This window comes from Homarus americanus, unplaced genomic scaffold (genome assembly GCF_018991925.1).
Source record: "Homarus americanus isolate GMGI-L3 unplaced genomic scaffold, GMGI_Hamer_2.0 scaffold25827, whole genome shotgun sequence".
NCBI lineage: Eukaryota > Metazoa > Arthropoda > Malacostraca > Decapoda > Nephropidae > Homarus > Homarus americanus.
Genome location: NW_024738300.1, coordinates 745,151 through 762,760, shown reverse-complemented (window position 1 = coordinate 762,760; position 17,610 = coordinate 745,151). Strand labels below are relative to the sequence as shown.

Sequence of the window (17,610 nt, the reverse complement as noted above, 5' to 3'; positions counted from 1 at the left end):
AAGCTGCGGGGAACTAAGTAACCAATCACCGATCACGTTTACATTCATTCATAATTTTTACTACGTAGTATAGTAAACAAACGGCCTTGAGTTGCCAGCTGTCTCCAGCAGTGTTCGAAGAATCTTGAACGTGACTGTACATTCATATAGAAAAATTAATTCATCCCGACCGTCTATAATCAATATGGAAGGTAACATAGGAAGTGGAAAATCAACTTTGATTTCCTATTTAAAGGAAAAACTTTTTCTTACATATTTTGAATTTGTTTCTGAACCTCTTGGAAATTGGGGAAATGTTTTAAATTTAATGTACGAAGATCCCCAAAAGTCGGCATCCATTTTTCAATTTACGGTTTTGATTTCATTTATGCCAACTTATTTTAATGTGCATATGAAAAATGTGAAACACATTATCATAATGGGAAGATCAGCACACAGTGTAATGTGTTTTGTCGACTCGTTAGTTCGAGAGGGAAAAATATCAAATACCGAAAAGACCATTTATGAACACGCGTACAAAATCCTAGAACCATATTGCGATTCAAGTTTGAATCTCTATTTGAAGTGTCAACCCGAAATTTGTTTACAAGGAATATTGAAAAGACAACGAAAGGGTGAACAAAATATATCGGTATTATATTTAAATAATTTGCATGAGTGTCACGAAAAGTGGTTATCTTCAAAATCGACGAGAGTGGAAATACAAATTCAGGATAAGGTAGACAATGTGGGTATGAACTGGTTAATGTCTTAAGAGAGCATCAAGAATATCCTAACATAAATAGTATTTTGGCAGATACAAAAATAATAATTTTTTAAAGAGTTGTTGTGGTTGTTGTTGTGGTTGTAAGTATCATCATCAGTCATAATTCGTCATCGTTCTGTCAGTCAAGTAACGTCATCATCATTCTGTCATCATCATCATTCGGTCATCATTCTCCGTCTGCTACTTCCGGTCATCGTCGCATCATCAAGTATCTCGTCATCATCAATAAGTATCATCATCATCATCTATCTGGCCTCATTCTACCGCTGGTCAGTCATCCGGTACCGTCAGTCAGCTCGGTCGTCATTGCTATCAGCTCGCGGTCTTATCGGGTCAGTCATTCGTTATCGGGGCTCGCTCGTCAGCCCGTATTCGTCATCAAGTACTGCCGGTCATTTCGTCAAGTATCGTCATCGCTTCGTCATACTACCGGTCATACTGGTCATCGTCACCGTCATCGGGTTTCGCCTGTCAGCTCATTGCGCCGTCGGCTCTGTCATTCGTCACGTATTCGTCATTCTGTCAGTCGTCGTCATTTCGTCTGCGGTCACCGTCACTGTCGCGGTCGTCGCGGCCTGCTTCGTCGCTACCGTCGTCGGCCGTCAGTACTGGGTTGGTACCGGTCGGCTTGCCGTCATTCGTCATTGCTCACGTTGCAATGTCGTCTGCGTATTGCCGTCGTCTGCCTGCGGGTTGTTGTTGTTGTTGTTGTTGTTGTTGTGGTTGTTGTTGTTGTTGTGGTTGTTGTTGTTGTTGTGGTTGTTGTTGTGGTTGTTGTTGTTGTTGTTGTTGTTGTTGTGGTTGTTGTTGTTGTTGTTGTGGTTGTTGTTGTGGTTGTTGTTGTTGTTGTGGTTGTTGTTGTGGTTGTTGTTGTTGTTGTGGTTGTTGTTGTTGTTGTGGTTGTTGTTGTGGTTGTGGTTGAGGCTGGTGGTGATTTTGTAAAGTGTACCAGCGATAATATGATAAATAATTATTATTGTCATCTAGTGTTTTTCTTTGTATATTGAATAAATTACGGAAACGATCATCAAGAGTATCTTGGAGTTTGTTATTCTTATCAGTACTTTCCTGATACTTTTTCTCGTCTGATTCATCATTATAATTTTTAATATAGTCTTGTATATTTTTTACTCTGGGTATCTCTTATATCCTCAGTTAGATCCATGGTTGGACGTAAAGGAAATCGTGGAAGATTTTTAATTAAATCGCCAACGGTTTTATAACAAGAAAAAAATTGTCCAAATTTACAGTGTTTAAATCTTCAACATCAATTTGGGGTAATTTTATGGGAGGTTCTATAATATTAGTATAAAACTCTTCTAAATTTACAGGATTTATTGTTTGTTCCTTTCCCATGAAAAAATTTGATCCAGTTTTATATAATGATTTTTTTTCAGAACGTTTTACACTTAGTAATATGATATTAAATATATATAGATGAGAGAGAGAAAGGCAGACATTCGCATTTGAATCAACCTCCCAGTTTTAGTTAATTAATCTAGTTACCTGTACCAGAACATAGTATAATCAGAAGACTAGCGAGGCCATCCTAAAACTGTATCTTGCTCTTGTGAGACCACACCTGCATTATGCAGTTCAGTTCTGGTCACCGTATTACAGAATGGATATAGAATCCTTGGAAAGAATTCAGAGGAGAATGACAAGACTAATCCCGGGCATTAGGAACCTTGAGTATAGAGACAGGTTAAAGCATCTTAATTTGCACTCCCTCCAGAGACGTAGAGAGGGCGACCTGATAGAGGTGTATAAGTGGAAGGCAGGGCTAAAAAAGGGTCAGGTCAGGTAAAAATAAGGGACCCACTAAATAACTATCATACATCTAGATCAAAGGTTTTCAAAGCATTTTTAACCTTGGCCACTGACAAATAAATTTATGTAACATATTATCAGTTTTGAACTGACCATCACTAAGGTTTATTGATTTTAATTCCTTAATCAAACTAGCTTCAACCAGAAGTCTTTCTGTGACACAAGATGATTTGAACATCAGTTTTTTCCCAAGCAATGGGATGATTATTATTCTAACATGAACGAACAAGGCACTGCTTTCAGATGCTGTTCTGATATTGTACTTATGTTGTCTGATTCTGAACTGCAGTGTTTTTCCTGTCTGTCCTACATAATTACAGTTACATTTGCTACATGGAATACAATAAACACTTCCATTTACATTCAAACTTGGACTATTTCTTATTAACATATTGGTAATGGTTGAGTCATACTTGAAAACAACATTAATATTTAGAAGCTTGAGGGACCGAACTAACGGGACAAATTCATTTTTTACCTTACATGACTAGTCACGTCACCCCCCTTCTCTTAAGCTCCTCTACGTGTGTGTTGGTGTGGGGATTAGTAGATGACATCATTATGACCTGACCTCATGTTTTTAAAGTCACCCTGTATATTTAAGCCTCTCTCTGTCCATGTAATCCAGTTGCCTCTGAAGATGTCTTGAAAAAAGACGAAAGCTAAGGTGCTCCGTTGTTTCCCTTTTCCCGTGTGAGTTTATCAAGATATATATAAATATATATATATATATATATATATATATATATATATATATATATATATATATATATATATATATATATATATATATATATATATATATATATATATATATATTTACATATACATATATTGACAAATTCAGTATGTTTAATGCGACTGGATTCTATAATGTTCCTACTGACAATTGAATTACAAGGTAATATTGAGGAGGCATTATCCCAGCCAATGCAATGCTTATTATCTCTCATATGAATGAACAAAGCATTGGATTCCTGGCCTGTCCAAACACTATATTTATGTTGTTTAAGTCTAGTTATAAGAACTGCAGTCTGGCCTAAGTAGAATATATTACATTCCTCTCAAGAAACCTTGTGTCTGCAGCCACCTGCATTGCTGGGGAAGCTAATTATTAACATTTGTTTCACAGTGCATCAATTATTAAAGGGTTACATTTACGTTCCAGGTTTTCAATTGTACAGGAAATTGAGATTTTTTTGTGAAATGTTAAGTGTAAGAGATTCTTACGGTCATGGAGTGGTTTAGGATCAGTTTTATAAAAATATTTCTTTGCGATGTTATGGCATTTGCCCATAATAAGAGTCAAATAGTCAGTATTCTTATTAATGTTTTACGTGCTCTTAGAATATGCAATCCGGAATGCATTGATGAGGAATATAATATATATCTATAATATTGGCTAGAAACTTAAATACCCTAGCTCGTTTATAGACAAATCATTGTAATTCAATTGTCAGTAGAAACATTATATAATCCAGTCTCATTAAACATATCGAGTCTGTCAACATGAATTTAAGAAATGTCAAACTGGATAATTTTGGTATTAAAAAGAAGTGTAACCAGGTGAAAGGGTTGGGTCACTAGGGTGTGTCATAGGAGGGAAGATCAGCTAAAACTAATGGCCCATCACTTTTTTGGTAGATTTTAGTGTATATAAACACAAAATAATTTCAGTTTCAATATTTTGAAACATTTTGCTAGGTAAATTTTAGCGTGAAATTTATCGAAAATCTAACGTACAGCTGCATTAGTGCATTACAATTAAATAGTGAACATTGCTTTCTGACTTCATTCTTTAACAACCCAACTAACAATATTTTTTTCTGTTTCAGTTTCTGATGCATTTATAAGTTGATAATATTTGCGATGGCTGCTTGTGTCAGGACGAGGAACCAAAAATCCAGCCATCTCAGTCACTATCTTGGGTCTGGGAGAGAGCTCCTGAAGTCGGAGTTGCCTACATTGAGAGATGCTTTGAGATACGGTGTTTTAATCAGGCAAATCAGTGAAAAGAACCAAAGAACTTACACAAACAAAGACATTGCCAGTGATATGACCAAAGCTGTCTTGGCACAGTACACTCTGGCTAACGCTCAGTTCAAGCCTCCAGTCATAACAAGTCAGAAGAAGATTAGTGAGAGACTGCTAGCCAGTTGGGAAAAGGCAAGAGATATCTCTCTTGGGAGAGGAAAACTTGCAGTTAAGGACAGCTTTGCCAAGCAACTGGACCAGTTATTTGACATAATTACTTGCAAGTGCCCAATTGTTCTCTGTCCTGAGTTTGGATGCGATCGTGACTGTAAATCCGAGGCCCACATCTCCTGTATTTGCAAGCGTGAACTGAAGATTCCTGTGATCGAACTGGCATTTGTCAAAGCACAGAGAGAGAAGACTGGCAGTATAGGGGCTCTCATGATTTCTAGCCAAGATATTCCGGAGTCCAAGAGACAGGAGGCTGCCACAGAGAGACAGAAGAGGAGAAGAGTTGCCGAGGAAAAGAGACTTGAGAAGGCCCAGGGTGAGGTAAAAAGGCCGATGATTGGAGTCAAGCTGATTCAGAGTTTAATGACTTCCCCATGGCTGATCCGAGTGCTGACCAGGAGAATGGTGACTTTGTCCCTAACCCAGAAAATAATGATCCCAAACCTTCCAGGCATAAGATTCGAAATAGGAAAGATATCGAGCATAGCTCTGGCCAGCATACGACACCACACTGGTCTCCAGAGAAACTGCAGAGATAGCAACAGCTGCCTGGATTGACGGTGGTTTGATAACACCTGATGATGTTCACCTGGTGATGAATCATAACAAAGTAAGGAGAGCTCAGGAGAAACTTGTCAGTAACCTAGAAGAAGGATTTTGATAAGGGGATAAGAGAGAAAATGGAATCAATTGTTTGTTCTTTGATGGGAGAAGGGATGACACTAAAGTGTTCATGAAAGTTGGAGATTCTGACAAGTTGTTCCTTACCATGGTGAAGGAGGAACACTACTCCTGCTGCAGTGAACCAGGAGGGAAGTATTTGTGGCATTTCACTCCAGAGAAAGATGACATCAGGAAACCAGCTGAGATAGTGGTAGATAACATTGTGAACTGGCTCAGAGAGAGGAACGTAGACCAGAACCTGCAGGCCATTGGAGGGGACAGCACCAACACGAACACAGGGTGGCAAGGGGGGGTCATACAGTGGATAGAGCGGAAGATTGGGAGGAAGCTGGTCTGGATTGTTTGTGACCTCTACACCAACGAGTTGCCACTCAGACATCTTATCCAGGAGCTGGATGGCAAGACTCTTTCAAACAACAGATGGTCTGGTCCTCTTGGCAAGATGCTGGACTCTGCCACTGAGTTAGAAATAAATCCGAGCTTTGAAAAAATCACAGTTGGCCCTCCACTCGTTGAGCTTGCACATACTGTCATTGACGACCTGAGTACTGACCACAGTACTATGGTTACATGATTTGCAGTGCCATCAAAACTGGGGTCATGCCTGATAGACTTGCTACCTGCAGATAGGTCCAGTCTCACATTCTAGGTGGCTCACAACGGCTCTCAGGTTCTGCAGAATTTGGGTCGCTCATCATAAACTGAAAGGGAACCAGCTTCACAACCTGAGACTTATTGTCCAATTCATCGTGAGTGTCTACTTGCCAAATTGGTTCAACACCAAGGTCAAGTCATCGTTCTCCGAAGGTCCGAGGCATGTTCTCTTCCAGCTTGAGCTCCTCAGGAGTCAGCCAAGGTAGGTTGTTCAGATTGTGGAGCAGACTTTGAGGAGATCTTCCTGGTATGCTCATCCCGAGGCAGTTCTGCAGACAATGCTCTGCAGTAAGGATGAGGAGGAGAGAAGAGTGGCAGTCAAAAAGATCTTGGATATGAGACTTATGAGAGGATCTGGGCATGACGAATCAGTTGGTGACGATTCCTTCAGGGTCAGGAAGACTCCTGAAGTCAATCTAGGTGCCAAGACCCTCACTGATCTTATAGATCTGGATAACATCCAGGCTGGCAGTGAGCCCCCTCTCACCTGCAGCCTCACCAATATTCAAGTCAGAGCTTTCCTGGACAACCCCATGCATGTCCCTGCCTGGCCCTCGCACACCCAGAGTATAGAGCGTTGTGTACATCAAGTGAGCGAGGCCAGCAGTCACGAGTACAGCCAGGAGAGGAGGGAAGGCTACATCCGAGCTCAGGTGGTCAGCAGGGAGGTGATGAGTAGAAACAGAAGCAAGAAAGACATGTTCTCTATGGTGTGCAGCAACACCGGGTCGTAGTAGTAAAACCGGTTTTTGTATTTGATGATTTTGTTTTCTAAAGGAATATTAAATTTAATAAATGTGTCAAGATAATTCGTTTCACTATTCTGGATCATTTTCATCCTAATAAATTAACCTGATACATTTACTTTACTTTAAATAAGCTATTTAGTGGTGTTGGTAAAAGGGTGGAAATACTGAATTTTCATAAGATTTCAAGTTAAAATTTACCTAGCAAAAAATGAAAACTTTTCAAATCTGAAGATATCACATGATTCTGCACATAGAACTACATCATTAATACCATGGGCCGATTTTTCAAACTAAAAAAAAAAAAATTCGCCTCCGTATGACACCCTATTGGGTCACTCTACCTCATGACCTGAATATAGTGGACACCTGCTGTCCCTAGGGACTTGATCTCACTCTCCTTTATTGTATATATTATCTTTGTCAAGAATTATTCCTTTGTCTGTGCTCGCCCTGAGCTGATGAATATTTACCAATGACGCAATTCTTTTTTTGTCTTTTCTTACGGGAATTAGCCTACATGGGGGCAGGTCGAACGGCCCACAACGGGTCCTAGGGGGCAAATACATCATATATAACTTTTTCTCTGAAATACAAAATTCTCTCAGTATAAGACCATTCTTCTGAGGTGAATACTTTCACGAACTTTATTACTTAAGGATGTTCGTCCTATTTCCTGTTATTTGGTCCCATTTTTGCTGAACAACACAAGTGCCCAACTGTGACATCTCATATTACTACAGAGCAGAAACGTGTCCTAATTTAATTACGGGATCCCTTTATTGGCCAATGATATTGTGTATGTATTGTCAGGGTCTTTAGAATTCTCACTGATTTCCATAAGTAATTATTTGATGAAAAGAGTTAATATAAAACGGCATAGAATGAACTTAATTTAATTTTATTTAATTCCAGTAAGTCTGTTACATTTTAGATATTTTTACATAGTAATATAATAACTATGTTTTTTCGCCAAGTTTAAACATCCAAAAAGGTTCTTTGTATATCCAGTATCTTTAATAGTAACTGATCTATATTACATAATGTTATGTCGAGCAGTGGTAGCCAAATCTTGATCTTGTATATAATAATAGTGGAAGAAGATTTCAATAAGGAAGACACCGAAGGCGAGGCAACAACCAAGCAGCGACAGGTAGAAGGCTCCCTGAAGGTGATCCAACGTCAGCACCACTTGACCGCTCTCTTGCTGAAAGATGAGGCAAGTATAATGCGTCCCCTGTATTGAGATCTTTTATATGATGAACATCATGTCCCAGCTATAAGATCTGATGTATTGCTGCGACCATAATAGGTTGATGGATACCAAGACGTTGTCATGATTTAGTATAGTCATACACCATGACACTGTTGGAAGAGTTGATCAGTTGTAATAATCAAGACATAGTTAACAGTGAGCTTAACTATACCGAGCAATACAAGTTACTTATGGAGCTACGTTATAACATTCCTTACCTCAGTGTACAGTGGCCGCTCCTTCCCTTCTTTTTCTGTGTTGTTCCGTTTAACCTCATTCTTTATGACTTGATCCAACCAGAGGCTCAGGAGTCCAGCCTCGACGAGTCGTTGTTTCACCTTGCTGATCTGCTTCGTAAATGGTGCACCTTGTCTGTGTGAACATGTTGTCTCACTTGATGAAAAAGTTGGTGTTATTCATTTGGGTGAATATTTATATAAAGCAAAGGTGCTGTTACACCGCCCAGCCACCACCGACCGAGTTCTTCATATCAACACCCGAGAATGAGTCACTGCACCATGTGTACTTAAGCCTCTCTCGGTCCTTGTAATTCAGTTGCCTCTGAAGATGTCTTGAATAAAGACGAAAGCTAAGGTGCTCCATTGTTTCACTTTTTCCTGTGTGATTTTATCAAGATTTATCTGATTCACGTTTTCATTGTGGATCTACATGATATATATATATATATATATATATATATATATATATATATATATATATATATATATATATATATATATATATATATATATATATATATATATATATATATATATGCAAGAAAATCACTGTAGGTGCACGTGATCCAGGTATATGCTGATAACCACAGGAAAGAAGAAAACACGAAGTTCCCAAGCGCTTTTGTGTAATTCACATCTTCAGGGGTAAGTACAGACTAAGGAAAAATACATAACAAGGCAAATATATATAAAGTAGAGGAAGGTGAGATCAAGTCTACAATGGTCAGTTATTAGGTAATGACCCTACTAATCTTCAAAAAGCACCACAGCAGTTGGTAGTCAGGTCAGAGGGTAAGCTGACCCAACCTTTTCACCTGGTTACAAATCTTAATTACGAAATTATCCAGTTTGTACATACCATTACTCAAATTCATGTTAACGGATTCGGTATGTTTAATGAGACTGGATTCTATAATGTTCCTACTGTCAATTGAATTACAAGGTAATATTGAGGAGGCATTATCCCAGTGCTTTCAAGTACCTAGCTAGGAAATTCCTACAGATCAATGAAGCGAAGTTGAAATCTAGAATTTTCGTGGGACCACAAATTCGTGACCTATAAAAAAACTTCTACTATTGAGAGCAATATGAATGACATGGAGTTGAAAGCTTGGCTTGCTTTCGGGGCTGATGTCCAGAGATTTCTGAGAAACTTTAGAGCTCTGGAATAAAAACAGCTAATTCAGAATATGATAGACGGTTTTCACGATCTAGGATGCCGCAATAGTGTGAAAATGCACTTTTTGAACTCCCACTTGGAATATTTTCCTGATAACTGTGGAAAATACAGTGAAGAGCAAGGTGAGCGGTTACACCAGGACCCTCATGGAGCAGATGCATCCAGGGAAATGAAAAGGCAGCATGATGGCTGACTACTGCTGGTGCCTAAAAACGTGATGAATCGTACGCAGCAAACATTCAAAAGACAAACGGATAGCAATTCTAAACATCCAACTAACTCCGAGTTCATACATTTTATCTTAGAGTACATTTTCATATCCCATTTCAATTATAAAACAAGCAATGCTACATTGTTATTTGTTTCCCAAATACAGTACTTGCTTCAAATACACTATTCTTCTAAAAATCTAATGTGATTTTTTAATGAAAACCGGATGTGAATGACAAAATTTGCTTACATATTCTGGAAGAGTTTCCAAAAATTGTGTGAATTAACCTATTTTCGTAAAGAAAAAATGAAAGTGTTTAAATGCAGGCCAGTGTTATTTGTAGACACATTTTCTCTAGTTGTGGGACCACAAACTGTTCCAGTATGTCAATGTATCTGCGACGATGAATTGGTCAGGGTGGACTTCATCCCTGTCTGATACCACTATTAGACTTCTTTCTTTAGGGGTATGTTAAAGACATTACGTATCACACATTTGTAACAGCCATTGCGGAATTACGTTCAATACCAGGATAACGGACGCCATTGCCACTGTGACAGTGAGCCTGTTGCGACGAAAGTGGACTCGAATCGAATGTCGGACAGACGATCTGCGAACCACTAACAGTGCTAATTGGAAGTCTACTGGCATGCTTTGGAAAAAAACTTTGAGTTGGGCTACATGATTGTGAATGTAACTTACCTGAAACCCCACACGTTGCCTCCGAAAACTGGATATTCGGTGGTGCTGAAGTGATAAGGTGTGTTGCCGTTCTTGTCGGTGTAGTGCTTCGCCACTTCAATCTGGATTACCGTATTGACGAAAAAGAACGAGAAACGGCCAGCCAGTACACGCTCCAGCCATTCTTCTGTGTGGAAAACCTGTTTGCGACATTTTAAAAAAAATTCTTTTAAATGAGGGGGTATTTCAGTTATACTTTTCTTACCATGCTGTTGCAAGCTTTATACAAACAATACCTCACTAGTCAGGAATCCAACCCGGGACCATATGTGTGCGATCAGGGATCGCTACCACGGCACCACTAGGGAAACAAAAGCCTTGATAGGTTTTGTTTTATTTCCCACACTTTTTCACACTGAACCTGGACCTCGGCGAGGTACCACGTGAACATGATACTGCCATGGGGCCAAGTTAAGGTGGTTCGACAGTACCCAGTCAAATCCACCTCCCCCAAGTAACTACACCTCCTTGTCCTGAGGAACTTTTTCGACTCCTCAGGGATCAAAGGAGTTACGAAGGTCGTCCACAGACAGATGAGAAGTGGCCTTATGGCCATCTTCTCCGAATGGGGAGAGGCCAGGCAAGTGGTGGACGCCATCGTCATGAACGGCATCCCAGTCGTGGTAGAAATTCGTGAAGAAGATAATTTGGTGAGGGGAGTGACATCTCACGCCGAAATTCAACACCTCGAACAACACGAGCTGACCCAACTGATCGGTAACCAGCTCCATCTTGCTAAGAAGCTGACCAGTATAGCAGCCCTGGGCCCAGATTCTGACCTCATCAGTTGTGTTCTGACCTCACTCAGTTGTGTTCTGACCTCACTCAGTTGCGTTCTGACCTCACTCAGTTGTGTTCTGACCTCACTTGGGGAAAGTTCACGGCAGGGTTAGCTCCCAAGGGATAATTATCAGATATGGCCAGTGCTATGTGTGGTCTTGGGTGTGCGAGTTTGTTGACCAAACTAGAGTGGTCCATGGAAGAATTGGCGAGGGCCAAGGAAGAAAATGAGAGGGCCACGTTGGAGAACCTGAAATTAAAGGAAGAGCTGGCGAGGTTAAAAGGGGAGGCGGGACATGGAAAGCCAGTGTCTGACGAAAACTCAAGCGAGTGGAAGGTTGTGAGGAGTGGGAAGACGAAGCTGGTGGTGAAGAAATACACCAAGGATACGACAACAACAGCTAAGTGTACCAACTCCTTCAGTCCCTTGATACACGAATTGGACGTTAGTACAGTCAGGGACAGGGATGACAAGGAAGGTATAAAAACTTTAATTGTTGGTGACTCACAGGTAAGGTACATGGACAGGGCCTTTTGTGGTAAAAACAAAAATAGGATGAGGGTGTGTTTGCCAGGAGCTGGGGTGGGGGCTATAATTGACAGGATGGACAATATCTTGTCTGGTAATGGGAACAAACCCATTATCTGCCTCAGTGCAGGAGGCAATGATATTGGCAGGTGTAGGAGCGAGGAGCTTCTTGATAAGTTCAAGGCAGCTATAGATCGTATTAGGTCTAAGGGAGGGATCCCTCTCATATGCTGTGTCCTGCAAGTCAATATCTGTCCCATTCATTAACAACTGGGACAACTTCTAAGGCAGAAGGGACCTTTATACTAGGGATGGGGTGCACCTGTCTCGGGATGGGGTGGCAACCCTGGATGGGTCTCTAGAGGGGGCAGTTCAAAGGATATCGAAGTCTTTAAACTGCTAGGGGAACATATGGGCACGGGGGTGGGGGAAACTGCAGTGGGAGCGGGTAAACAAAGTAAAAGATTACAGGGAAATAGTGTTAGGAATGATGACAAAACTAAATTAAACAGGGAGTTTAAAACTAAACGCGGTAAAGGGAGGACTCAGAACACGACTAACAAAAATGTCTACTACGCGAACAGTAGAAGTATGAGAAACAAAATGGATGATATTAGAGCCTTGGTATGTACCGAAAAAATCGATATAATAGCATTCACTGCAACATGGATCAACCTAGACTCACGTGAGTTGCCGGTCGAATAACCAAATTACTGGTTACAAATTGTTCCATACCGATAGGCAGACCAGGAAAGGAGGAGGAGTAGCAATCTATGTAAAGGATAATCTGAAGTGTGAAATAAATAAGGAAATAAAAACTGAGCGGAATACAGGAACAATTTGGATAGAATTAAGCGACGGTAGGGAAAAATTAATCACAGGAGTAATATATAGACCTCCCAATCTTGATAGAGTCAATGAGCGACTTATATGGGATGAAATGCGCAGGGCTTCCATACACAACAAAGTCTGTATAGTAGGCGACTTTAACCTTGGCCAAATAGATTAGACTGGCCTTACGGGTAACTCAGAATCAGAGGATTTTCTCGAGACGATCCAGGACTGTTTCCTAAGTCAACATATAAGCGAACCCACACGGAGTAATATTATACTCGATTTAGTTCTGTCGAACAGAGAAAACCTCATTAGCAATGTCGAGGTAGGGAACGAACTTGCAAACAGCGATCCCAAAGAAATTAGATTCCAGTTAGATTTTTAGGGCAGACGTAAGGAAAATTCCACTGAAGTACCAGATTTCAGAAGGGCAAACATTGACAGTTTAAAGAGGCAGCTGAGAGAGGGTGTGTCGCGCTTGGCCGTGTACCTGACAGATGACTCCGACCTGATAACGAGATCTGAGACTGCCGAGTTCCACGACAATTTAAATAATGAGTTTCTTAATGCACAAAGGCAGAACATACCATACAAAAAACTCAGATCAGACAAGAATGACCCTAAATGGATAAATAATTATTTAAAGAACATCATTGGCCAAAGGAAGGCTATAGGTAAAAGGATAAAGCGTGGCGAAATTTACCTCCAGGATTATTATAAGATATTGGCGAGTAGGGTTAAAACCGAGATAAGGAAAGCCAAGAGGAATAATGAGGTAAGGATAGCAAGGGAGGCGAAGACAAAACCCAAAGGATTCTACCAAATGTATCAAACTAAACCACGAGAAAAGATTGGACCAATATGGTCAGATACCGGCGAGCTCACTCATAACGACAGAGAAATGAGCAATAATTTGAATAAATATTTTTCAACAGTTTTCACCACTGAAAATTTAAACATAATACCCGAGGCACCGACTCTATTCAGAGATAGTGAAGAAAATAAATTAAGCGAGATAGTAGTGACTAGTAACGATGTTAGTAAGCAAATAGACAAACTAAAGCCTAATAAGTCACATGGTCCCGATGAGATATTTGCCAGAGTATTAAAGGAACGTAAGGAAGAGCTTAGTATGCCCTTAGCAAAGTTGTTTAACATGTCCTTAAAAACAGGTGTAGTACCAGAATCCTGGAGGATAGGGAATGTAATACCGATTTTCAAGAAGGGGGATAGATCACTATCCTCTAACTACCGCCCAATCAGTCTAACATCAATAGTAGGCAAATTACTGGAAGCAATCATTTCAAACTCTATACGAAATCACCTGGAGAAACGCTGATTGATCAATGATTCCCAGCATGGCTTCACAAGCGGACGTTCTTGTCTAACTAATCTATTAACATTCTTTCATCAGTTTTCGAATAGGTGGACGAGGGGCACAATTATGATGTGGTATATCTCAACTTTAGCAAAGCCTTCGACAGAGTCCCCCACGAAAGACTAATTAGAAAGGTAGAAGCACATGGCATCAAAGGTAACATCCTTAAATGGATTAGGGCGTGGTTACAGGACAGGAAACAGCGAGTGAGCATTAACGGCACTAAGTCCCATTGGAGCAATGTCACAAGTGGAGTTCCCCAAGGCTCAGTACTTGGACCATTATCATTTATTATATACATAAACGACATAGATATCGGCATAGACAGCAACATAAGTAAATTTGCTGAAGACACTAAAATAGGAGGTGTTATTAAATCTGACGAGGTCTCCGCAAAACTACAGGAAGATGTAAAAAAAATTTTCGAATGGTCTGAAAAATGGCAGATGAAATTCAATGTGGACAAATGTAAAGTACTCAGTATAGGACATGTAAACAGGGAAACCAGATACCAGATGAACAACGATGCCATAGAGAAATCCGACTGCGAGAGAGATTTAGGAGTAATGATAAGTAGGAACCTTAAGCCAAGTAAACAATGTGTTTTTGCTCGTAACAAGTCTAATAAAGTACTTAGGTTCATACAAAGGAGTGTTAGTTACAAGACTAGTGAGCTCATCCTAAAACTGTATCTTGGGCTTGTGAGACCACACCTGGATTACGCAGTTCAATTCTGGTCACCGTATTACAGGATGGATATAGAATCATTGGAAAGAATTCAGAGGAGAATGACAAGACTAATCCCGGGCATTAAGAACCTTGAGTATAGAGACAGGTTAAGGCATCTTAATTTGCACTCCCTCGAGAGACGTAGAGCGAGGGGCGACCTGATAGAGGTGTATAAGCGGAAGTCAGGGCTAAATAAAGGGACATTACAAAGGTACTCAAACTATCCAACCAGGAGCGAACTCGTAACAATGGTTTTAAATTAGACAAATTTAGATTTAGGCGTGAAATAGGTAAACACTGGTTTGGAAACAGAGTAGTGGATGAATGGAACAAGTTACCAAATATCATCATTAACTCGAATACGCTGAATAGCTTCAAACATAGGTTGGATGCATATATGAGCAATAGGGGTTGGGTGTAAACGGGACTGCCCAGTATGGGCCAATAGGCCCGCTGCAGTTTCCTCCATTCTTATGTTGTTATGTTAACACTGCTAACATACGAAGTTCCTTACTGACTGGAATCTTAAATCCATACGTACTATCATAAGAACGATTCACTAAGGGTTCGTAAGTTAGCTATGCTGCAGATACGAATTCTGGCATTAGTTCATAAAATGCCGTCAAGTGGCGGTGGTGTATTTCCTTCCAGCCAATCACTACGACTGAGACATAACTGAGTAGGAGAAGTAAGCCAATCATGTCACAACATTAGACCCCATAAGGTTGCACCTGTTACCACCTTAGACATTTATAGAAGAAAATGGTGTAAATTTGGATGATGCACATTTTGGCAATGTGTTTTGCCGGTTTCTTTTTAATTTGGTAATCGATTTTCTTCTTTGGCGATTTTGGTGAAAATATATATTTTTCAAATATTTTAAATGATAAGACTTCTCCAATTATTAACAATATTGGTTGCTCAAGTGGGCAGGGCTTTGAAGTAGAGAGAAAATGTGGGGTAAAATATTAAAAAGATGACCAAACCGACCTTTGAAAACCTTACCTTATCTAACCTAACCTAACCTAACCTAACCTAACCTAACCTAACCTAACCTTACCTTATCTAAACTAATCTTACCTCACCTATAAAAAGGTTAAGAATTGATTTCGAGTCCATAGATCCCCCCCCCCCTCCTCATCTGAACAACAACACAACACCGAAAACAAGAATATTAATTTTTCTGACAATATTTTCCTTGGTAAAGTTTTTATGTCAAACGTTTCAAAGATAGCTTACATCTTTCTCTGCAACTGATGATAGTAGTTACTGTGGCCTCTTAGGAAAAACCTGAAAGAAATTAATTGGTATATATGCCATATATGACTCATTTATATGTGCCAACAGTGTTCTATGTAGGACCATTGGTATTGGTGAATTTGGAGATTCTTATCAGCTTTTTCACTTGAATTTGTGAGGCACCGAACAAGTGGTTTACAGTCAACACTTCCACAATTATCATTATAATGGGTAAAGACAAAGAAGTTAAACACTGAAGTCATAGTTAAATAATACCTAACCCAATCCAAGTTCGTCAAACCTATTTAAAAATGGGAGGTAAAAATTCATAACATATTTTTTCTTAGACAAAGTATTATCATAGAATTTTGATTTGTTAATTAAGTAGTGATGTGTTTTGGCCACAAAATTAGTGAAATGTATCTTAACCTAACCTAACCTAACCTAAGAGTATTGTAGTACAATTATCTTGATAGACTTCCTCCAAGCATTTAAAATACTTAACTTTACAGTCGTAGAAAGGCAACATGTTCAAACCAGACTATTGTTGGAGCACCTCCGTATATCACATAAAACAGCGATGCACATGAAAAACAATTAAGTTCTCTGGAAAAATTTAATGACATAATCTTTTAAAAATACATAATTCTCCCATATATTGGAGTGATTTTATGGAATTTTCTCGAAAAAATACTGATTTTACACCCCGGAAACTCGTTCGCACACCAGGAATGGAGAGAGTTTACCCATAAAAAAATTCCGAGCCAAATACAATTCCAGGTATGGGAAAGTTTCAGCAAATGATGATTCCAGCTTTTTTTTTACGGGGAATAGCCCACCCGGGCATAGGTCATTGACTCACAACGGGGCCTGGAGGGCGAAAAATTACGAGTAAAAATAAATACAAAATTGAAGAGAAAAAATCTATATAAATCTACTCCAAAGAAGATGCCGGAAAACCAACTTTTTGAAGTGAGACAGATTGTACGAGTATGGAAACACAGAAGAAGGCAGAGCATTCCACAGTTAGGCTGTGTAAGGAAAGAAGGATGCACTATAACGGGTTATTATAGTGTGACCGACATCCACACGGAAACGGTACCCACCGCGGGCAAGGCGAGTGTTACAAGCCCATTGCCTTCCCGGTGGTACACAGGATGCCAAATCCGCCGAACATTGCCGTTAAAGTACCTGTAAAAGAGAGAGAGTGAAGCAACATTATGGCGAAGAGAAAGAGAAGAGAGATTATCGACTACAACAAGAGAGTTAATAAGACGAAATGCTATAAATTCCACCCTATCTAACAGTTGGATAGAAGGAGAGTCACCCCAGATATAAGAGCAGTACTCCAAGTTAGGACGAATTAATCCCTTATATACTTAGAGCAACTGCTCACGATCAAAGTAACTACGGCATCTGTACAACATTCTCACCTCTCGAGAGGCAGCTTTCGCAATATTGTGGATGTGTGGCTTCCATGACATATTAGAGAAAATGGTGAGGCCTAGCACATCTATTTTCGAATTTGACAAAATAATTGCGTCCTGAAATATGATTGGTGGGAAAGACATTGTGGAGAGTGTAATTAGTAAATACTGTTATGTGTTTTT

At 39.7% G+C, this 17,610-nt stretch overlaps 1 protein-coding gene across 1 annotated transcript in view; it reads right to left on the bottom strand.

Annotated features, from left to right (window-relative positions):
• Positions 1–7,770: 7,770 nt before the first annotated feature.
• Positions 7,771–17,610, bottom strand: part of LOC121873771 — a 39,090-nt gene continuing 29,250 nt past the window's right edge. Inside the window, exons 10-12 of the mRNA XM_042377471.1 lie at positions 10,473–10,651; positions 8,359–8,512; positions 7,771–8,092 (exon numbers count right to left, since the gene is read on the bottom strand). Of these exons, the coding sequence (XP_042233405.1) occupies positions 7,922–8,092; positions 8,359–8,512; positions 10,473–10,651 (504 nt within the window). The 3' untranslated portion in view covers positions 7,771–7,921. The remainder of the gene's footprint in view (positions 8,093–8,358; positions 8,513–10,472; positions 10,652–17,610) is intronic.